At 41.9% G+C, this 17732-nt stretch overlaps 1 protein-coding gene across 1 annotated transcript in view; it reads left to right on the top strand.

Moving 5' to 3' along the window:
* CDC20B (cell division cycle 20B) overlaps window positions 1-16874 on the top strand; it is a 57090-nt gene extending 40216 nt beyond the window's left edge. Inside the window, exons 7-12 of the mRNA XM_007518891.2 lie at window positions 551-747; window positions 4084-4178; window positions 6161-6386; window positions 12224-12349; window positions 13757-13874; window positions 16774-16874. Of these exons, the coding sequence (XP_007518953.2) occupies window positions 551-747; window positions 4084-4178; window positions 6161-6386; window positions 12224-12349; window positions 13757-13874; window positions 16774-16874 (863 nt within the window). The remainder of the gene's footprint in view (window positions 1-550; window positions 748-4083; window positions 4179-6160; window positions 6387-12223; window positions 12350-13756; window positions 13875-16773) is intronic.
* The last annotated feature ends 858 nt before the right edge of the window (window positions 16875-17732 follow it).

The raw sequence follows: 17732 nt of genomic DNA, 5'->3' as shown, positions 1-17732 counted from the left end.
ATAATAAAAAAGAATAAAAAAAAAAGAAATACTGTTGTATACATCATACAACATATACAGATCTTGTGATGATAAGGTCTCTCTAACCTCTAATTTGTTTTTGTTGGCTACTGTAATTGTCATGTATTTCACATCTATATATCCATATACTGTGGTTGGGTGGTCAGTAGTGGCATATCCCACATAAATGCCATAAGAACAAAAATGCCTTCGTAAGAATTATGTGCTTTTAATTTTTAGCAGTCTGTTGTTACCTAAGGTCCAACTATATTAAAATATTTGGTGAAGCGGCCAGATTTTCTGCACACCTCAAAATAAGCACATTTGAGCATATATGGTAAGTTTTATTGCTTATTAGACTGTGAATCATGACATCAGATTCCATCCCAGTGTTTTTCTTTTTAAACTTCTGATCAGCTTCTTGGATCCACATTTTTTTTTTTTTTCAACTGACCACAGGGAATTTTTCTTCTTTCATCAACAAATTGTTTATCTGAAAACACTGTATTTGGCTGTATAAACACTCTAATTTGAAGTACTTTTTTCATAGATCTGAATATCTTAGACTGGAATCCCAACAATCTTGTTGCTCTTGGCCTTGGATCTTCTGTATACATTTGGAATGGGGAAAGCCACAGCAGGATTGAAAACATAGAGCTTGGTCTTGGTTGTAACTATGTATCTTCTGTATCCTGGATCAGAGAGGGAGCCTGCCTGGCAGTTGGCACCAGCGAAGGAGAAGTACAAGTATGGCAAACATAGTTTCTTTCTTAGTATGTGCTTTGTGCAATTATTAGATAACTGGAAGGTTCTTTTCCTAACATGGTAATATATAACAGAATCTGAAGTAGATTTGGTACTTGAAGTTAGGAGGAAAGGGAGATGTACTTTCCTAGTTCTGTTTTGTTTTTAAGATTTATTCTTTTTAAAAATATTTATTTATTCCCTTTTGTTGCCCTTGTTGTTTTATTGTTGTAGTTGTTACTGATGTCGTTGTTGGATAGGACAGAGAGAAATGGAGAGACGAGGGGAAGACAGGGGGAAAGAAAGATAGACATCTGCAGACCTGCTTCACCGCTTGTGAAGCGACCCCCTGTAGGTGAGGAGCTGGGGGCTGGAACCAGGATCCTTACTCCGGTCCTTGCGCTTTGTACCACGTGTATTTAACCCAATATTTATTTATTCTTATGAGAGAGAGGGTACAGCGCTCAGCTCTGCTCTAGTATGTAGTGGCAGCAGCAATCAAATCTGGGTCTTCAGGCTTGTAAGACCTTTACTCTAATGCTGAGCTATCTCTCCAACTCCTCGTACATTTCTGAATGGCGCTTAAGATATAGTCAAGGACATTCTGCTTTGTTTTTCTACAAATCTCACTAGAGAGATAGATAGAAAAGAGCACTGCTTTTTTATTACTACCTTTATTTTTTTTAATTTTTTTTTTATTTAAGAAAGGATTAATTAACAAAACCATAGGGTAGGAGGGGTACAACTCCACACAATTCCCACCACCCAATCTCCATATCCCACCCCCTCCCCTGATAGCTTTCCCATTCTTTATCCCTCTGGGAGCATGGACCCAGGGTCATTGTGGGTTGCAGAAGGTAGAAGGTCTGGCTTCTGTAATTGCTTCCCCGCTGAACATGGGCATTGACTGGTCGGTCCATACTCCCAGTCTGCCTCTCTCTTTCCCTAGTAGGGTGGGTCTCTGGGGAAGCTGAGCTCCAGGACACATTGGTGGGGTCTTCAATCCAGGGAAGCCTGGCCGGCATCCTGATGGCATCTGGAACCTGGTGACTGAAAAGAGAGTTAACATACAAAGCCAAACAAATTGTTGAGCAGTCATGGACCCAAAGCTTGGAATAGTGGAGAGGAAGTGTTAGGGAGGTACTCACTGCAAACTCTAGTGTACTTCTGCTTTCAGGTATATATTTTGCAGTAGTTTATGGATACGTGTGAACATATGCTTTCTCTCACAGAAACTGGTATATATCTAGGTTTTGGGACTTTGTTAGAAAGTGAACCACCTGAGATGGAATTAGAGAATACTATGAAAGGAAAGGTCTCACCCAAGTAATGAAGCTGAAGGGTTGTCATTCCACACCTGAAGTCTCTGGACACAGTCTGAGTTGAAGCATGTTGAGGTGGCAATCGTTGCGTTGGTTAGGTTGTGATCGGCGGATGTAATGTTATTTGATATGGATTGGGAGAGGCATACGGGAAAGTGGGCCCTATCCAAGGGTTCCAGGACTGGGGGAAGTAGGGGCTCTATAGTGGAGATGTGAGGTTCCTGCTGTCTTAGGGTTCCAAAAGACAATGGATAGTTAATGTTATCATCACATTATTTGGTAATTGGGTTAACTTTGAAAAGTCCTTTTGTTAGGGTTTGCTGTACAGTACCCAGTATCTTGTATATAGCTGTGCTATTGGTTGCTTTTGATCTACTTGGTCTAGGCTTTTGAGAGAGTCTGCATATCAAATACACAGCCTATATATTAAAATACTACCTTTATTTTTCTATGTCTAACTGAATAGAGACAGCCAGAAATAGAGAGGGAAGGAGGCGGTAGAGGGAGAGAGACAGAGGGACACCTGCAGCACTGCTTCACAACTCACAAAGCTTTCCCCCTATAGGTGGGGACTGGAGGCTAGAACCTGGGTCCTTGCACATGGTAACATGTGTACTCAATCAGGTGCGCCACCACTCAGCCCCCCAAAAGAGCACTGCTTATCTCTGTTTAGTGGTGGTGCTGGGGATGGATACAGTAGTTTGTATATGTGTAACAATTCCCAGTTTTCTTTCTTTTAAGAATTTTTATAAATATTTATTCCCTTTTGTTGCCCTTGTTGGTTTATTGTTGTAGTTACTATTATCATTGTCATTGTTGGATGAAATGGAAATGGAGAGAGGAGGGAAGAGAAATGGAGAGAGGAGGGAAGAGAAAGAGAGATACCTGCAGACCTGCTTCATCCTTACATTGGTCCTTGTGCTTTGTGCCACCTGCGCTTAACCCGCTTTGCTACTGCCCGACTCCCTTCTACTTCTCCTTCTCCTTCTTCTTTTTAAGATTTCATTTATTTATTAATGAGAAACATAGGAAGAGAGAGAAAGAGCTAGACATCACTCTGGTACACATGCTGCCGGGGATTGAACTCAGAACCTCATGCTTGAGAGTCTGATGCTACATCTACTGCGCCAGCCTCCCAGACCACATTTCCCAGTTTTCTACATAACAGCCGAACCCCTACTAGGTCCTCCTCTGCCTAGATCGCTCTGTCTATTATCTCAGCTCTGCAGTGATACTGGCCATTCTGCAAGTAATATCATGATGTGTTCAACTACCAAGGTTCTCTTTCCTTAGTGGGACCAGAATATCATTTGTACCTGTCAGGAAAGGAGTCTCATAGCAATAAGTGGAATTTCTGACTCTGGTGTTCAAATACCCAAGTTTTAGGTGAACTTCCAGGTTTATAATCTCCACGACTGAGAAGGTATTAGAAATGTGATGGTGGTTCTCACTGTTGGCTGCACACTAGAATTACCTGAGGAGCTTGAACAGAAATGCCACATTCCCAGGCTCCCCTCCCACCATTAATTCAGAATCGTGGCATTTATAGCATGCTGCTTACTCAGTATGTAGACAGAACTGAGGACTGTGCTCTGTGCTGAGATTTGACATAGTAAAAGGACTGGCTGTGTCCACATTAACTGGATATTAGGCAACTGGGGAAATGTTGAGTGTGGGGCCCCGGTGGTGGCACACCTGGCTAAACACACATAGTACTGTGTGCAAGGACCTGGGTTCGAGTCCCTGCTCCCCTTCTGTAGTGAGGCTATTTCATGAGTGGTGAGGCAGGTCTGCAGGTGTCTCTCTTTTTCTCTCCCTCACTATCTCCAACTTCCCTCTCAATTTCTCTCTGTCCTAGCGAATAAAATAGAAATAAAAAAGGAAAAATGGCCTCCAGGAGCATTGGATTTATAGTGCTGACACTAAGTCCAGCAATAACTCTGAAGGCAAAAAAAAAAAGGAAAACGCTAAGTGTTAAACTATCAGTCCCACCTGACTCTGCTGCTCATTGTTTCAGTTATGGGATGTGGTGACCAAGAAGCGACTGAGAAATATGCTTGGCCATTTGTCAGTAGTTGGGGCTCTGAGCTATAATCACTGTATCCTCAGCAGGTAAGAGTATCTTATCTTTGTATCATCAAATGAATATGGGGGCTGAGTGAAAAGAGTTAATAATATTTAAAATAAATCCAATTCCTAAGTAAGTCAGGACAGTAGGATCGCTTCCTGGCTCTACACCCTCAGGTCTTCAGATCTGGGATGTAGTGGACTGGGGACCCCGTGGTTCTCTTCCCTTAGTATAACCTAGTTCTGAAATATAAGGTGAGGGTCCCTAAGTTATTCAAATAAAACATAAAACTCAATTTGAGTAAAAAGTTTCTCTGTCCCAAGTAATACCCACCAGAAGGACATTTGGCTGAGATCAAGCACCTTATCAGCCATTTGGGATACAACAAGCTTTCTCAGCACATTTCCAAGGTGCAGACCCAGTGAGGTTAGAGCTGGAGGGAACCTGGTAGATTCCTCAGCTGGTAGTTGTCAGACTCCAGCATGTGTCAGAATGACCTCGAGGGCTCCTGAAAGCACAGGTTTCTGGTTTCCAGCAATATCTGGTTCAGTAGTCGTGGAGGTTTGCGGATTATTTGCATTTCCCATGTCCCAAGTGATTCTCATGTTGCTGATTTAGTCTAACTGCTGTTTTTATTTTCTATTTATTTATTTTTTATTGCCACCAGGGTTATCCCTGAAGCTTGGTGCCTGCATGATGAATCCACTACTTCTGGTAGCCATATTCTGCCCACCCCCTTCTTTATTTGTTAGGACAGAGAGAAATTGAGAGGGGAGAGGGAGAGAGAGACAAAGAGACAGAGAGATACCTGCAGGTGGGAGCAGGGCCTCAAAATTGTCCTTGCACATGATAAGATGTACACTTAACCAGGTGTACCACTACCTAGCCCTTGGGTCTTATTTTTTACCAGAGAAGTAAAAAAAAAAAAAAGTCATTTGACTTGTCCCTATGATATGACCTAATTGATATGAAAAGATATATATTTTTATAATAGACATTTTCTTTATACTGTAAATGAAAACACAGGATTTTCAGATCTTTTTCTGCCCCTAGATCCTTTCTGGGGATATAGCAGCAGTTAACATTTTTGAGCTACTGTGTGCCAGGCAATGTGCTATACTCTGCGCAGCATCGTGTTTCTGTCCCTGCGACAATACTGTAAAGTGGTTTCTTAGTACCACCCCCTTTGGATGAGTGAGCTGAGACACAGACCTGAGGTTGAATGGTCAGATTTAGGAGAACGTCAGAAGTTGACTCTCTCAGGTCAGCTTTCAGAGCCAGTATTACTATGCTAATTGGGATGTTTTGTAATGATGTCCCTGAATAGTTTTAAAAAGTGACACTGGGCTTTGAGGGATTTGAGATATCATTGTTCTTTGCCTTCTGGAGAAAGTTAAGTTAGTCTAGAGAGTTCACTGTCTTTGACAGAATGGTAGGGTCTTTGTTGTCGTTTGGCTCCAAGACACTGAGAGTTATCCACGAATTTGAATCCTATCGCTGTTTTATGTGATATTCAGATAGTTTTATACCTTTCTAAGATACTAGTAGCATTAGCAGAAATAACAGTGAGTCTATGTTAATGGAAAAATAATATGTTTTTATGTATAACATTTTGCTGTAAATATATAGCAAAAACCATTTCAGCAAGATAATATGAAATGGCCTGAATTGCAGAAAAAGATTTCTTATGCCTGGTACATAAGCTCTACTGCCTGAGAAAACTCAACTATCTTCTAACTTTGTCTTCTTCATAACTGCCTGTATCATACTGAAACCAGTAAACGTAGCTATCAAACATTATCTTCTCAATCTCTGAATCTGAATCGGTCTGATGAATCTCACCTGTGGGAAGATTTACTAGGAAGCGTTCCCATCCTTATTGATCCAAGGAATATCTTCTACCTGTGTTCTGAGTCCATCTTAAGAGATCTTTGGTAGTTTGAGCTGTGCTCTTTGTGTTTTCAAATGCCTGTGTAGAAACAGGATGCAGTTTTCCGTAATCACCTGCCCTGTTACCTCTGCGCAGTGGGTCGAGACTGGGTCGTGTTTATCACCACGATGTTCGGGCCTCTGAGCATCACGTGGGAACTCTTCAGCACAAACAAGCTGTGTGTGCTCTGAAGTGGTCACCTGACGGCGAATTGCTTTCCATTGGCTGTAGTGATGGGCGGCTGACTATCTGGTCCCGTGATCCAGGTGTGAGTGCACAGGGTCAACCGCTAAAAGTGATACTCCAACCTACAGCAGTGAAGGTAAGAGTGCTAGCAACTTTCTAGATATTTCTTTACTTCGAGGCCAATTCTTTACACATGTAAATAAAGCTACTAGATTAGTAAGCTGAGATTGTGTTTCCCAATAATTTATTTGGGACCTTGTTAGTATTCTCCTGAAAGATCACCCTAGTTACAGTTTCCATGAATTTTGGTGCTAAGTGACTGAACCCAAGGGCAAGCTTGAGCTTAAGCAAAAAAGCAAACAATTTTTTTTAACATAACTAAAGGCCTGGATACACTCATCTAGACTGTTGGTTGGACCCATGTCTTCAAATAATGCCTTTAATACTCTTGTCTCTTTTAGTAGGTCTTCATCAAAGCACTTAAACATTTCATTTTGTTTTCTCATCCCAAAAATGCAGTTAAAAGATCAAATTAGGGGGGCTGGGTGGTGGTCTTCCTGGGTGAAACACATTTTACCACACACAAGGACCTGGGTTCGAGCCCCTGGTCCCCACTTGTAGGTGGAAAACTTTGTGTGTGGTGAAGCTCCACTGCAGGTGTCTCTCTGTCTCTCTCACTTTTTATCTCCCCTTCCTCCCTTCCCTCTTGATTTTTGGCTGTTTCTATAAAATAAAGATAAAAATTAAAAATCTTTAAAAAATTAAATTATTTTTTATTTTATTTTTTTACCATGATACTGCTCAACTCTGATTTTTGGTGGTGTTGGGGATTAACCCTATGACTTCTGCATACAAGTCCTGTGTGCTACCCCTTTACTATCTCCCCATGTCAAGGTCAAATGAAAAGAACCTATATAGAAAAATATAGAACTGTTAGAAATGTTATTTGAGACAAAATTCTTGGAAATGAAGTAATCTGCTTCAATAGCCCTTACAAAATTAATACCATTTGACTAAGTGTTTAGTCTGATTTGTGGAACCATGTTAATCACATAGATATCACCACGACATTAATTATATGAGTGGAAAAATCTACAAGGACCTAAATGCTTAACAGTAGAAAATGGAGACTTGTCTCCTGATTCCGTGCTGTGCTTCTTTCTCTCTGTCTGTGTTGGTATGCATGAGACCCCTTCTGTTTCATTTGGTTTAAATCCCCCCTGCTTAACACTATTCTATTTACATAACCACTTCATTCTATTTACATAACCACTGTTAACAAGTTCCACCCTCCCTCCAGGGCATTTGTGGTTCAGTGATAGGATTCTCGCCTAATCTGCCCCCTCTTTGTCACACTCTGATTTTCACCAGTCACTTTTCTCTCCACCCTCTCTATGTCACATCCTGTTTCCACCCTACTTCGCAAGTATATATAAAGACAGCACTGTGAGTTTTACTGTACCTTTAGTTTAGCTCAGCGTGGCTTAGATTGCGCTGCGTCCTGCATGAATAAAGAGATACTGCCTACAGCTCAACCATGAGTCCCTGGTCGTCTGTTACCCGCCTGTGAAGCCAGCCTGGCGAAAACAACATAACCCATCGAAAACAACATGTCTGGTCTCATTCAAGGTGGTTTTTGTTAACTTTGGATTAAGATCCTGCAGATGGGATTTGCCTAAGAAACCATATTCCTTTATCACTCTATTAGAAATCTCCCCGGTTGGGGGTGGGGGATTCTGGTCTTGCTTTGGTCATATTCTATCTGAAGGATAATTGCTGACAGAGAAGTGAACACACTGACTGCACTGACTGGCCAGGTCTGGTTGATGAGCTTACATTCACAAAAGGAAGAGGAACACTGCTCTAGAGTTAAACCAACCCTTCGCCATACTCTACACAATAATTTCTTATTTATCTACTTTTTAATTTTTTTATTTCTAGTAAAAAAAAAAAAAGATACATCCCTGCCTGGAAACTTTGGTGTCACAAGTATACGTCTTAGCCTCAAAGTAGCCCAAGAAAATGTATCAGTCGCAGACCAAAGAAATGCTTCAATTTTTTTAAAAAGAATGATTTATTAGAGGAAAATAGAAATCAACAAATGTATACACCCCACTACAGTAACATAAACCATTCGCAAATTCCACAAAGCTACAGAGTCCATCAGTGTATCATACTGGAGGAAGAGAACTAAAGCAAATGTAGACCATTTCCTTAAAGAGGGAAGCAAGCAGATATGAAATCTAGAAAAGAAAGGAAAGCACCCGATGTTTACTGGGTATCTGTCCTTCTTTGGGCTTCTGTTAGAGGCTTTGCAATGAAGCTTCACAAGAGCTTTCCAAGGTAGAAGCTATTGATATTACCCCTCTTTTAAATGTATGAGAAAACCGGGACTCAGAGAGGTCTTCCAATGAGGAGAGCAGAAGTTGTAGTCTGTGTGACAGAGCAGCATTCAAGCACAGGTCTCTAGCTTCACAGCTGCTTCTCTTTTCATGTTGCTTTGTTGTAGACCCCCAGTGTCTGATATTAACACTGGCGTCAGCTGGCTATTGAGCAATTGAAATGTGGTCAAGTCAAACTGTGATGTGCTACAAGCATAAAATGCAGATCAGGTTGTGAAGACTGAGTACAAAAAAATGAATATAAAAATATTTCCTCAATGATTTCCATATTGGCTATCTGTAGGAAGGATAGATAGCAGTTTGCATGTATCAGTGTATTATGTATTTGTACTTGTCAGTTTAAATTTTTAAAAATTATTTTATTGATTTATTGTATAGAGAAATGCTTCTACCTTATTAACCATAAGCAAGTTTATTATAGTGAGTACTTGAAACTGCTATTGAGAGTAGGGAGGTAGCATTGTGGTTATGCAAACATACTCTTAATACCTTAGGATCCAAGGTCACAGGTTTGATTCCCAGCACAATCTCAAGTCAGAGAGGGAATTCTATGGATATATATATTAGACTTTCCTAATGTGGTATGGAATTGGTAGTGTCTATTGCTATTATATAGTTATATAGTGGCAATTCAATAACGCTAGCTTGTGTTTTTATTTTTATTTTCATTTGAAAAGTATTTTATTTATTTTTGAGAGAGATGCAGAGAGAGAACGACCAAGAAAAACCTAGCTTGTGTTTTTAAAAGTTTACAGGAAACTAATTATTATCTTAGATCCAAATTCCCATTAATAATGATTTGAAAAATACCTAGGAAAAATATATAGAAAATGTCTGTGAACAAAATTATAAAAAGGAAAAATAAAGTTGTAAACTGTTGAAAAAAACCCCAAGTTAGCAAAATAAGTTGTCTTCTTAGATGCTTTACTATCAGAAATATAATAAATCAAGTGAGAGTTCTGGAGACCATTGTCAGCTAAGGCTTGTGGCAGCTTCCACTTGGAAAATCCTACAGACAGTCACAAGTGTCTTTTCACATTCCCTACTGACTAGCTGCTTGTTGTAAGAGCAGTGGAGGATTGGCCCTGAGAGGTTGGTGTTTGTGTGAGTCCACTCAGGATGGAGCCTCTAGAATTTATGTGTGTGTCTCGTTGTCCGGGAGGTGGCACAGTGGATAAAGCATTGAACTCTCAAGCATGAGGTCCTGAGTTTAATCCCCGGCAGCACATGTACCAGAGTGATGTCTGGATCTTTCTCCTCCTTAGTAAATAAAATCTTTAAAAAAAAAAAAAAGAATGTGTGTGTGTGTGTGTGTGTGTCTGTCTGTGTGTGTGTGTGTGTAGTGTCTGTGTGTGTGTAGTGTCTGTGTGTGTGTGTCTGTGTGTGTGTGTGAGTGTGTGTGTCTGTGTGTGTAGTGTATGTGTGTGTGTAGTGTAGTGTGTGTGTATGTGTGTGTAGTGTAGTGTGTGTCTGTGTGTGTGTCTCTGTGTGTGTGTCTGTGTGTGTCTGTGTCTGTGTGTGTGTGTCTGTGTGTGTGTGTCTGTGTGTGTGTAGTGTGTGTGTCTGTGTGTGTGTGTAGTGTGTGTGTAGTGTGTAGTGTGTGTCTGTGTGTGTGTCTCTGTGTGTGTGTCTGTGTGTGTCTGTGTCTGTGTGTGTGTGTCTGTGTGTGTGTGTCTGTGTGTGTGTAGTGTGTGTGTCTGTGTGTGTGTGTAGTGTGTGTGTAGTGTGTGTGTCTGTGTGTGTAGTGTGTGTGTGTCTGTGTGTGTGTCTGTGTGTGTGTGAGTGTGTCTGTGTGAGTGTGTGTGTGTAGGGCCCTTGGACTTTTGTGTTTACTGAACTCACAGTCTTCTTCAGTCTAGTCATTGTTCTAGATAAATTGTTAGTTGTCTTTGAGAAAGATGAGGGGTAGCTGCAAGACATGATACATGCATATTGTGAATGTTTTGTTTTAGTTTGACAGGAATTTTTATATTGTACATTTGTTTACCAAAAAATACCAAGGTCTTTACTTAAAGTGTTTTTTTTTTTTTTTTTTTTTTGCGGTGGGGGGGAGTCAGGTGGCAGTGTAGCAGGTTAAGCACAGGTGGCACAAAGTGCAAGGACCAGCACAAGGATCCTGGTTTGAGCCCCCGGCTCCCCACCTGCAGGGGAGTCGCTTCACAGGCGGTGAAGCAGGTCTGCAGGTGTCCGTCTTTCTCTCCCCCTCTCTGTCATACCCTTCTCTCTCCATTTCTCTCTGTCCTATCCAACAACGACAACAACAATAACCACAACAGTAAAACAACAAGGGCAACAAAAGGGAATAAATAAATAAATATATTTTTTAATGTTTCTTTTTTCCTTCTTGTTTTTTTTGTCATGATCATCTGCTCTGGTTCTCTGTTGTTAAGAAGCAAGTTATGTCAGGAGTTGTTGTCTTGAAATAACAATAATCTTATTATCTTTTCTGGTTTCTGTGGGTGAGACTTTTGGGAAGGGCTCATCTGAACAGTTCTGGCCAGAGGCTGTAGGCAGGCAGTGGCCTAGGCTACAGGTGCAGGGGCAGCCGACGATGTAGGCAGCCTGCCTTCCATGTGCTTTTGCCGAAAGCAAAGGCTTGTAAGGCTTTTCCACAATATGGCCGCCTTGTGGCAGCTGGAATTGAATTAGCACTTGAAATGCACAACATTTTGAGTTGTGAGCAATCAGGTACAAATTTCATTTCTTTCTTTTTCTTTCTTTCCTTTTCTTTCTTTCTTCCTTTCTATCTTATTTCTTTTTTTCTTTTGCCAGAGCACTGCTCAGCTCTAGTTTATGGTGGTACAGGGGATTAAACCTGGAACCTTGGAGCCTCACGCATGAGTCTTTTTGCATAACCAGTATGCTATCTACCCTGCCCCAGATTTTGTGTTTATTCTTTTCTCTGACCACTACCTAGATTCTAAGGACAGAGGTAGAGAAATCAGAGACCACATTTTCCAACCACAGCAACTATTTCAGCAGCGGATTTCTGTCCTATAAAATGTGTTGAATGGGGAGTCAGGTGGTAGCGCAGTGGGTTAAGTACACGTGGTGCAAAGCGCAAAGACCTGCATAAAGATCCCAGTTCAAGCCCCCAGCTCCCCACCTGCAGGGGAGTCGCTTCATAGGCGGTGCAGCAGGTCTGCAGGTGTCTATCTTTCTCTCCCCTGCTCTGTCTTCCCCTCCTCTCTCCATTTCTCTCTGTCCTATCCAACAGTGAAGTCAGACAACAATAAAACAATAAAGGCAACAAAAAGGGAATAAATAAATATTAAAAAAAGATGTGTTGAATGTCACTTATTAGCATTTTATTTTGTGATTGCTCTTTTTGACGTTCACAATTGTTACCACAGTTCCATGAAGACTCGTCTAGATATACTGTCCTCCAAAAGTGCTTTCTAGTCCCCAAGAAGTAATCTCTGGAGTGACAGTTGCTCCTGTGTTTGGTTGGAAGCCCAGGAGAGTTATGCAGACAGCAGCCTTTGGGACTTCTCTTAATTGTGTGCATCGCAGTCATGAGGTTACCTTCCCAAAGGCTGACCTGCCTGTGTGGTTATTTGACACTTGAAAGGCTATGGATTGGAGTCCCTGGCAGTCTGCTGTCCTTGCTGTTGGAGGAGGTCTGAAGGACGGACACTTACATATCTTGGATGTAAATACCGGCCGGAGCACACAGACCCCGAGCACTAATTCACAGGTAAGCAGCCTCTCTAGAGCTCACTTTCATTCTGATCTTTTGAAAATAATTTATGAGAGAGTATGTTGACTTCCTAGTTGTAAAGTCAGGAGGAGTATCTGTTCTTAAGAACTGAGTTTCTTTTCTTTCTTTCTTTTTTTTAAAGATTTTATTTATTTATTAATGAGAAAGGTAGGAGGAGAGAGAGAAAGAGCCAGACATCACTCTGGTACATGTGCTGCCGGGGATTGAACTCAGGACCTCATGCTTGAGAGTCTAGTTCCTTAGCCACTGCGCCACCTCCCGGACCACGTGAGTTTCTTTTTATGACACCTCTTTGCAAGTAATTTTGCTTGTGTTCCTCTCCTCCCAGTCTTTGTTTCTTAGCACTACTTTCTGAGACTCTTGAGGCTACTCCAAGCTAATTAGCTTGATCCAGCTACGTGTGTAGGTTCATTGAACCTGAGCTTATTTAAAATTTTATTTTATTAATTTGTTTGATAAGAGAGAGAAAAATTGAGAGGGGGAGGGGAGAGAGAGAGAGAGAGAAAGAAGGACAGGTGTTGGATAGTAGCAAAATGTTCCAGAGACAGAGTAACGGTCTCATGATGAAACAGTAGAGGCTTTGGCAAACCTCTTCATAAGTAGGAAGGCAACCCATGGCGGATGGGTAGCCAAGTTTACTTATCTGGAGGATGGGCGGGTTAGGTCCCACATTGGTGCCAGTCCCTGTTCAGGCGCCATTATGCCGGGCTGAGCTTCACTGATGGGAGACAGATGGCCAGGGACTCATGGCTAGGTTGTACGCAGTATCTCTTTATTCATGCAGGACGCAGCACAATCTAAACCAAGCTAAACTAAACTAAACTGAAAACTCACAAACCTGTCCTTATATATACTTGCCAAGTAGGGTGTAAACAGGATGTGATGTAGAGAGGGTGGAGAGAAAAGTGACTGGTGAAAATCAGGTTGTGACAAGGAGAGGGGGCGGAGCAGGCGAGAATTCACAGAACCACCAATGCTCTGGAGGGAGGGTGGTGCTTAGTTAGTGAATTATGTAAATAGACCGCAGCTTTGAGTGGGATCAAACCAATCCCATACAGGCATGCCGGCGCTTAGTTAAGCAGGATTAGAGACGACAGGCACCTGCAGCACTGCTGTACCACTTGTGAAGCTCCTTCCTGCTTGGACCCTTGTGTGCTAACTTATGCACTCAACTGGGTATGACAGCACTCAGCCCCTCTGTTGAGCTCATTAGTCTGTTTAGCCCTTTGTTGCCTTGGAATAACTTTTCCTAGAACAAATGTAATTCTTCTGATATTCCAGCTCCAGTTGGGACTGGTGACTAGGTGCTAAACAGAGTACAGAGTCATATTGTAATGAGCCAGAAATCACCATGAATCTGTGTTTTTCTGGTCACTGTTACAGATTTGTTCTCTAATCTGGTTGCCTAAGACAAAGGAGATTGCAACTGGCCAAGGCCCTCCTAAGAATGATGTGTCCTTGTGGGCCTTCCCTGCTCTGGGCAGGTCAGCTGGGATTTTTGGTGAGTACCTGGGTGAATGCATGTAACACTTATAGCAAACTGGGCTTTCATGCCATTGGCTAGAAAAGGCCCAAGGGAAAGATTCCCTCCTTCTGGTTCCTCATAGTATACATTTTATCAGAAGGAAAACCTGAAGCCCATCACATCTGAGGAAATATATCTGAATTTGAGTGATTTCTGAAGTTGAGTAAGGGCCCTTTAAAAATGTCACATCTCGGGAGTCGGGCGGTAGCACAGCAGGTTAAGCACAGGTGGCACAAAGCGCAAGGACCAGCATAAGGACCCTGGTTCAAGACCCTGGCTACAAGTGGTGAAGCAGGTCTGTAGGTGTATCTTTCTCTCCCCCCTCTGTCTTCCTCTCCTCTCTCAATTTCTCTCTGTCCTATCTAACAACGGTGATATCAATAACAACAGTAATAACTATAACAATAAAGCAACCAGGGCAACAAAAGGGAATAAATAAATAAATATAAAAAAAAATGTCACATCTCTGCCTTGTACACATTTGGATAATGCAGTGATGGTCGCTTTTGGAGTTTGCAGTGAGCATCCTAACTCACCTCATTATATTTTGAAAAAGGAACAGTCATCTTGGAATGTGTAGGTGACGGGGAAGTCTGCAAGTGGGTGCCGCTGTTTTATTCAGGGAGTCCACTACAGATCCTGAGTCTCTGAGGAACCCCTGTCCTTCCAAGACAGACTACTGTTCCTCCTCAGCACAGTGCTGCAAACTTTACCTCTGCCTCTATCTCTGTATCTGTCTCCCCTTCCCTCTTGTTTTCTGTCTCTGTTCAATAAATAAATAATAAAAATGTTAAAATTTTTATTATTTATTCATTTTAATTTTTTATATTTATTTACCCTTTTGTTGCCCTTGTTGTTTAACATTGTTGTGGTTATTGATGTCGTTGTTGTTAGATAAAACAGAGAGAAATGGAGAGAGGAGGGGAAGACAGAGAGGGGGAGAGAAAGACAGACACCTGCAGACCTGCTTCACCGCCTGTGAAGCGACTCCCCTGCAGGTGGGGAGCTGGAGACTCGAACCGGGATCCTTCCTTCGGTCCTTATGCTTTGTGCCACGTGCGCTTAACCCACTGCGCCACTGCCCGACTCCCTATTCATTTATTTATTCATTAACAGGAAATGAGTAGAGAGAAAAAAAATGGGAGGGAGAACCCGACTATCAGTCTGGTACGGGCGATGCCAAAGAGTGAACTAGAGACCTCATGTTTTCAAGTCCAAAGTTTTAGCCGTGATGCCACTGACCTTTTGCCTAGTTTTAGTCATAAGAAATTTAATTCAGGGGACTGGGTGGTGGCGCACCTGGTTGAGGGCACATATTGCAATGTACAAAGATCCAGGTTCAAGCCCCCTGTCCCCACCTGCAGGGGGAAGGCTTTATAAGTGGTGAAACAGTGCTGCAGGTGTCTTTCTGCCTCTTTTTTTTTTTTTTTTTTAAGGTAATCCATATTTGAGATAAAGATCACATTTCTCACAACTGAGCAAGTTAGACTGTCACTAATATGAGATAAATATATATATATATATATATTTATTACTGGATAGAGACAGAGAGAAATTGAGTCGGGAGGGGGAGGGAGAGAGACAAAGAGACACTGTAGCCTGCTTCACCACTTGCAAAGCTTCCCCCTGAAACTGGCACCAGGGACTTAAACTTGGGTCCTTGTGCACTTTAATGTGAGTGCTTAAAGAGAAATATTTCAAAGGTCTCCTTTCCTTATAATCCAAACAGTTACTTCTTAATTTTTTTACACCTTTATTTATTTATTTATTATTGGATAGAGACAGAAATTGAGAGGGGAAGAGGAGAGAGAGAGAAGGAGAGACAACTGCAGCCCTGCTTCACCACTTGTGAAGTTTTCCCCCTGCAGGTGGGGACCGGGGGTTTGAAGCTGGGTCCTTGATCACTGTAATGTGTGTGCTTAACCAGATGTGCCACTGCCTGCCCCCCAAACATTTACTTCTAATAAGTTTCTGGATTTTGAGTTAGGATAGGCTTTGTAAAATATTTCCCCAGGCACACTGATGGTTTGAGATACTTAATTCAAAGGAATGCTGTTCAACTTAGTTTCAGAATTGCTGCCCATTATAGATTCTTATCCGATACATCTTTACTGCACATTGGAGGCCTAAATTATGAAAACTAGCTAAGCTTTCTTAATATGAAGGTCTCAAATTAGTGTGAACACAACATATTTTTCCTTTGTGTTCCTATCTGCTAACCTCATAAGAACTGTTGTTCTATTATTGAAGTTTCTGCTGGAGGGGCATGGGGACACACAACTCTGGTGGTGGGAATGATATGGAATTATACCCTTATGTTACAATTTTGTAAATCACTAATAAATTAAAAAAGAACTGTTGTTCTACAGAATGACCTTGAGGAAATGATTAGCTAGATTTTGAATTACTAATTAGGTAATGGTATTGCCTTCAGCATTTCATCTATACCTTGTGGAAAAGCTTTTGGTTTTTTCCCACTAAGCTATTGGGTTGTCAGAAAAATCATGCCACACTTTCCTAGGAGAAAAAAAACAAAAGCCAAAAACAACTCATGATTTTTCCAACAACTCAATATGTCAGTTTTATTTTCCTGCTGTTGTACGTTACAGTCTTCGCAGGAATTTGTTATAGAAGTCTTAGGACTGAAACAAGAGGCTCTGAATCCTGAGGGGAGACACTGTAGCAAGACCGCAGCAGCTTAATGAGTGGCCCAGCATCAGCGCTGACTGCAAAGGCACAATGTGAACGTGGCAGGTTTCCCAGAAGCCCCTGCTCCTGGGATGTGAGGAGGCCTCCATCTCAAGCCATTCTCCAGTCTCAGTATGGTCCTTGCACAGCACAACACAACACAACCTGCCATTTTTTCTTTCCACAGGTCACAGGGGCAGAGTGCTGCACCTGGCTTTGAGTCCAGATCACACCCGAGTGTTTTCTGCTGCAGCAGACGGCACAGCCTTTGTGTGGAAGTGCTGCTAGTCTACCAGCTCCTGGAGGCTCCGGTTGCTTGATTACTCTATTGCCCTCCCTTCCCCTCCCCTGCCCCTTCTTTCTTTTCCTCCTTTCCCTTCCCTTTTCTTACCCTCCCTTCCTCCCTTCCTTCTTCCCTTCCTCCCTCCCTCTCTCCTTTCTTTCCTTACTGTTTTCCTCCTTCCTTCCTTCCTTCCTTCCTTCCTTCCTTCCTTCCTTCCTTCTTTCCTTATTTATTTATTTTAGATAGAGGTAAAGAAAGCAGGGGGGCAGAGGAGCTGAGGAAGAGAGTAAAGAGGCTGCAGCACCAAAGCTTCCTTCAATGTGGTCCAAAACCTGTGTTTTTGGCAAGGCTGCTTACTATTCGGATGGGCTATTTTGCCAATCCTAGTTTCTTAATTTCTAACAGGATGATGATATTGGCCTGTCTTTTCTGTAAGGCTGTTATGAATCTCAAGCAAGATGAAGTGCTTTTCCTGAGTTGAATGCCTATTCTCTTTCTTCCTTTTCTTTTTTTAAATTAGCTAAAGGTTGATTTTTTAAAAATTACATATGAGAGAGTTTGAAATGAGACATATGGGCGGGGGCGCTAATGCACCACTCAAGTACATGCATTAGGAACCCCAGGCGTGCAAGTTGAGCGCCCTGCCAGTTGAGATGTTTTCCCATTGAACTCTATTCGCGCTACTGTCTGATGTGGTTTACAGAGCATGGCTCTGACCCTGTCTTTCTCTACATTCCACTTCCCAGTCCTCAGCTTTTCTTCCTTCCTGTCTTCATCCTCATTCACCTCCTGTCTTTCTTTCTCACCAGGCTTATTTCGGGGGCTCTATGCTTACCTGACTCCATTCACAGTGGCTGTATTTT

Source organism: Erinaceus europaeus, chromosome 5 (genome assembly GCF_950295315.1).
Source record: "Erinaceus europaeus chromosome 5, mEriEur2.1, whole genome shotgun sequence".
NCBI lineage: Eukaryota > Metazoa > Chordata > Mammalia > Eulipotyphla > Erinaceidae > Erinaceus > Erinaceus europaeus.
The sequence above is the reverse complement of the archived record's forward strand: the minus strand, read 5'-3'. Positions and strand labels throughout refer to the sequence as shown.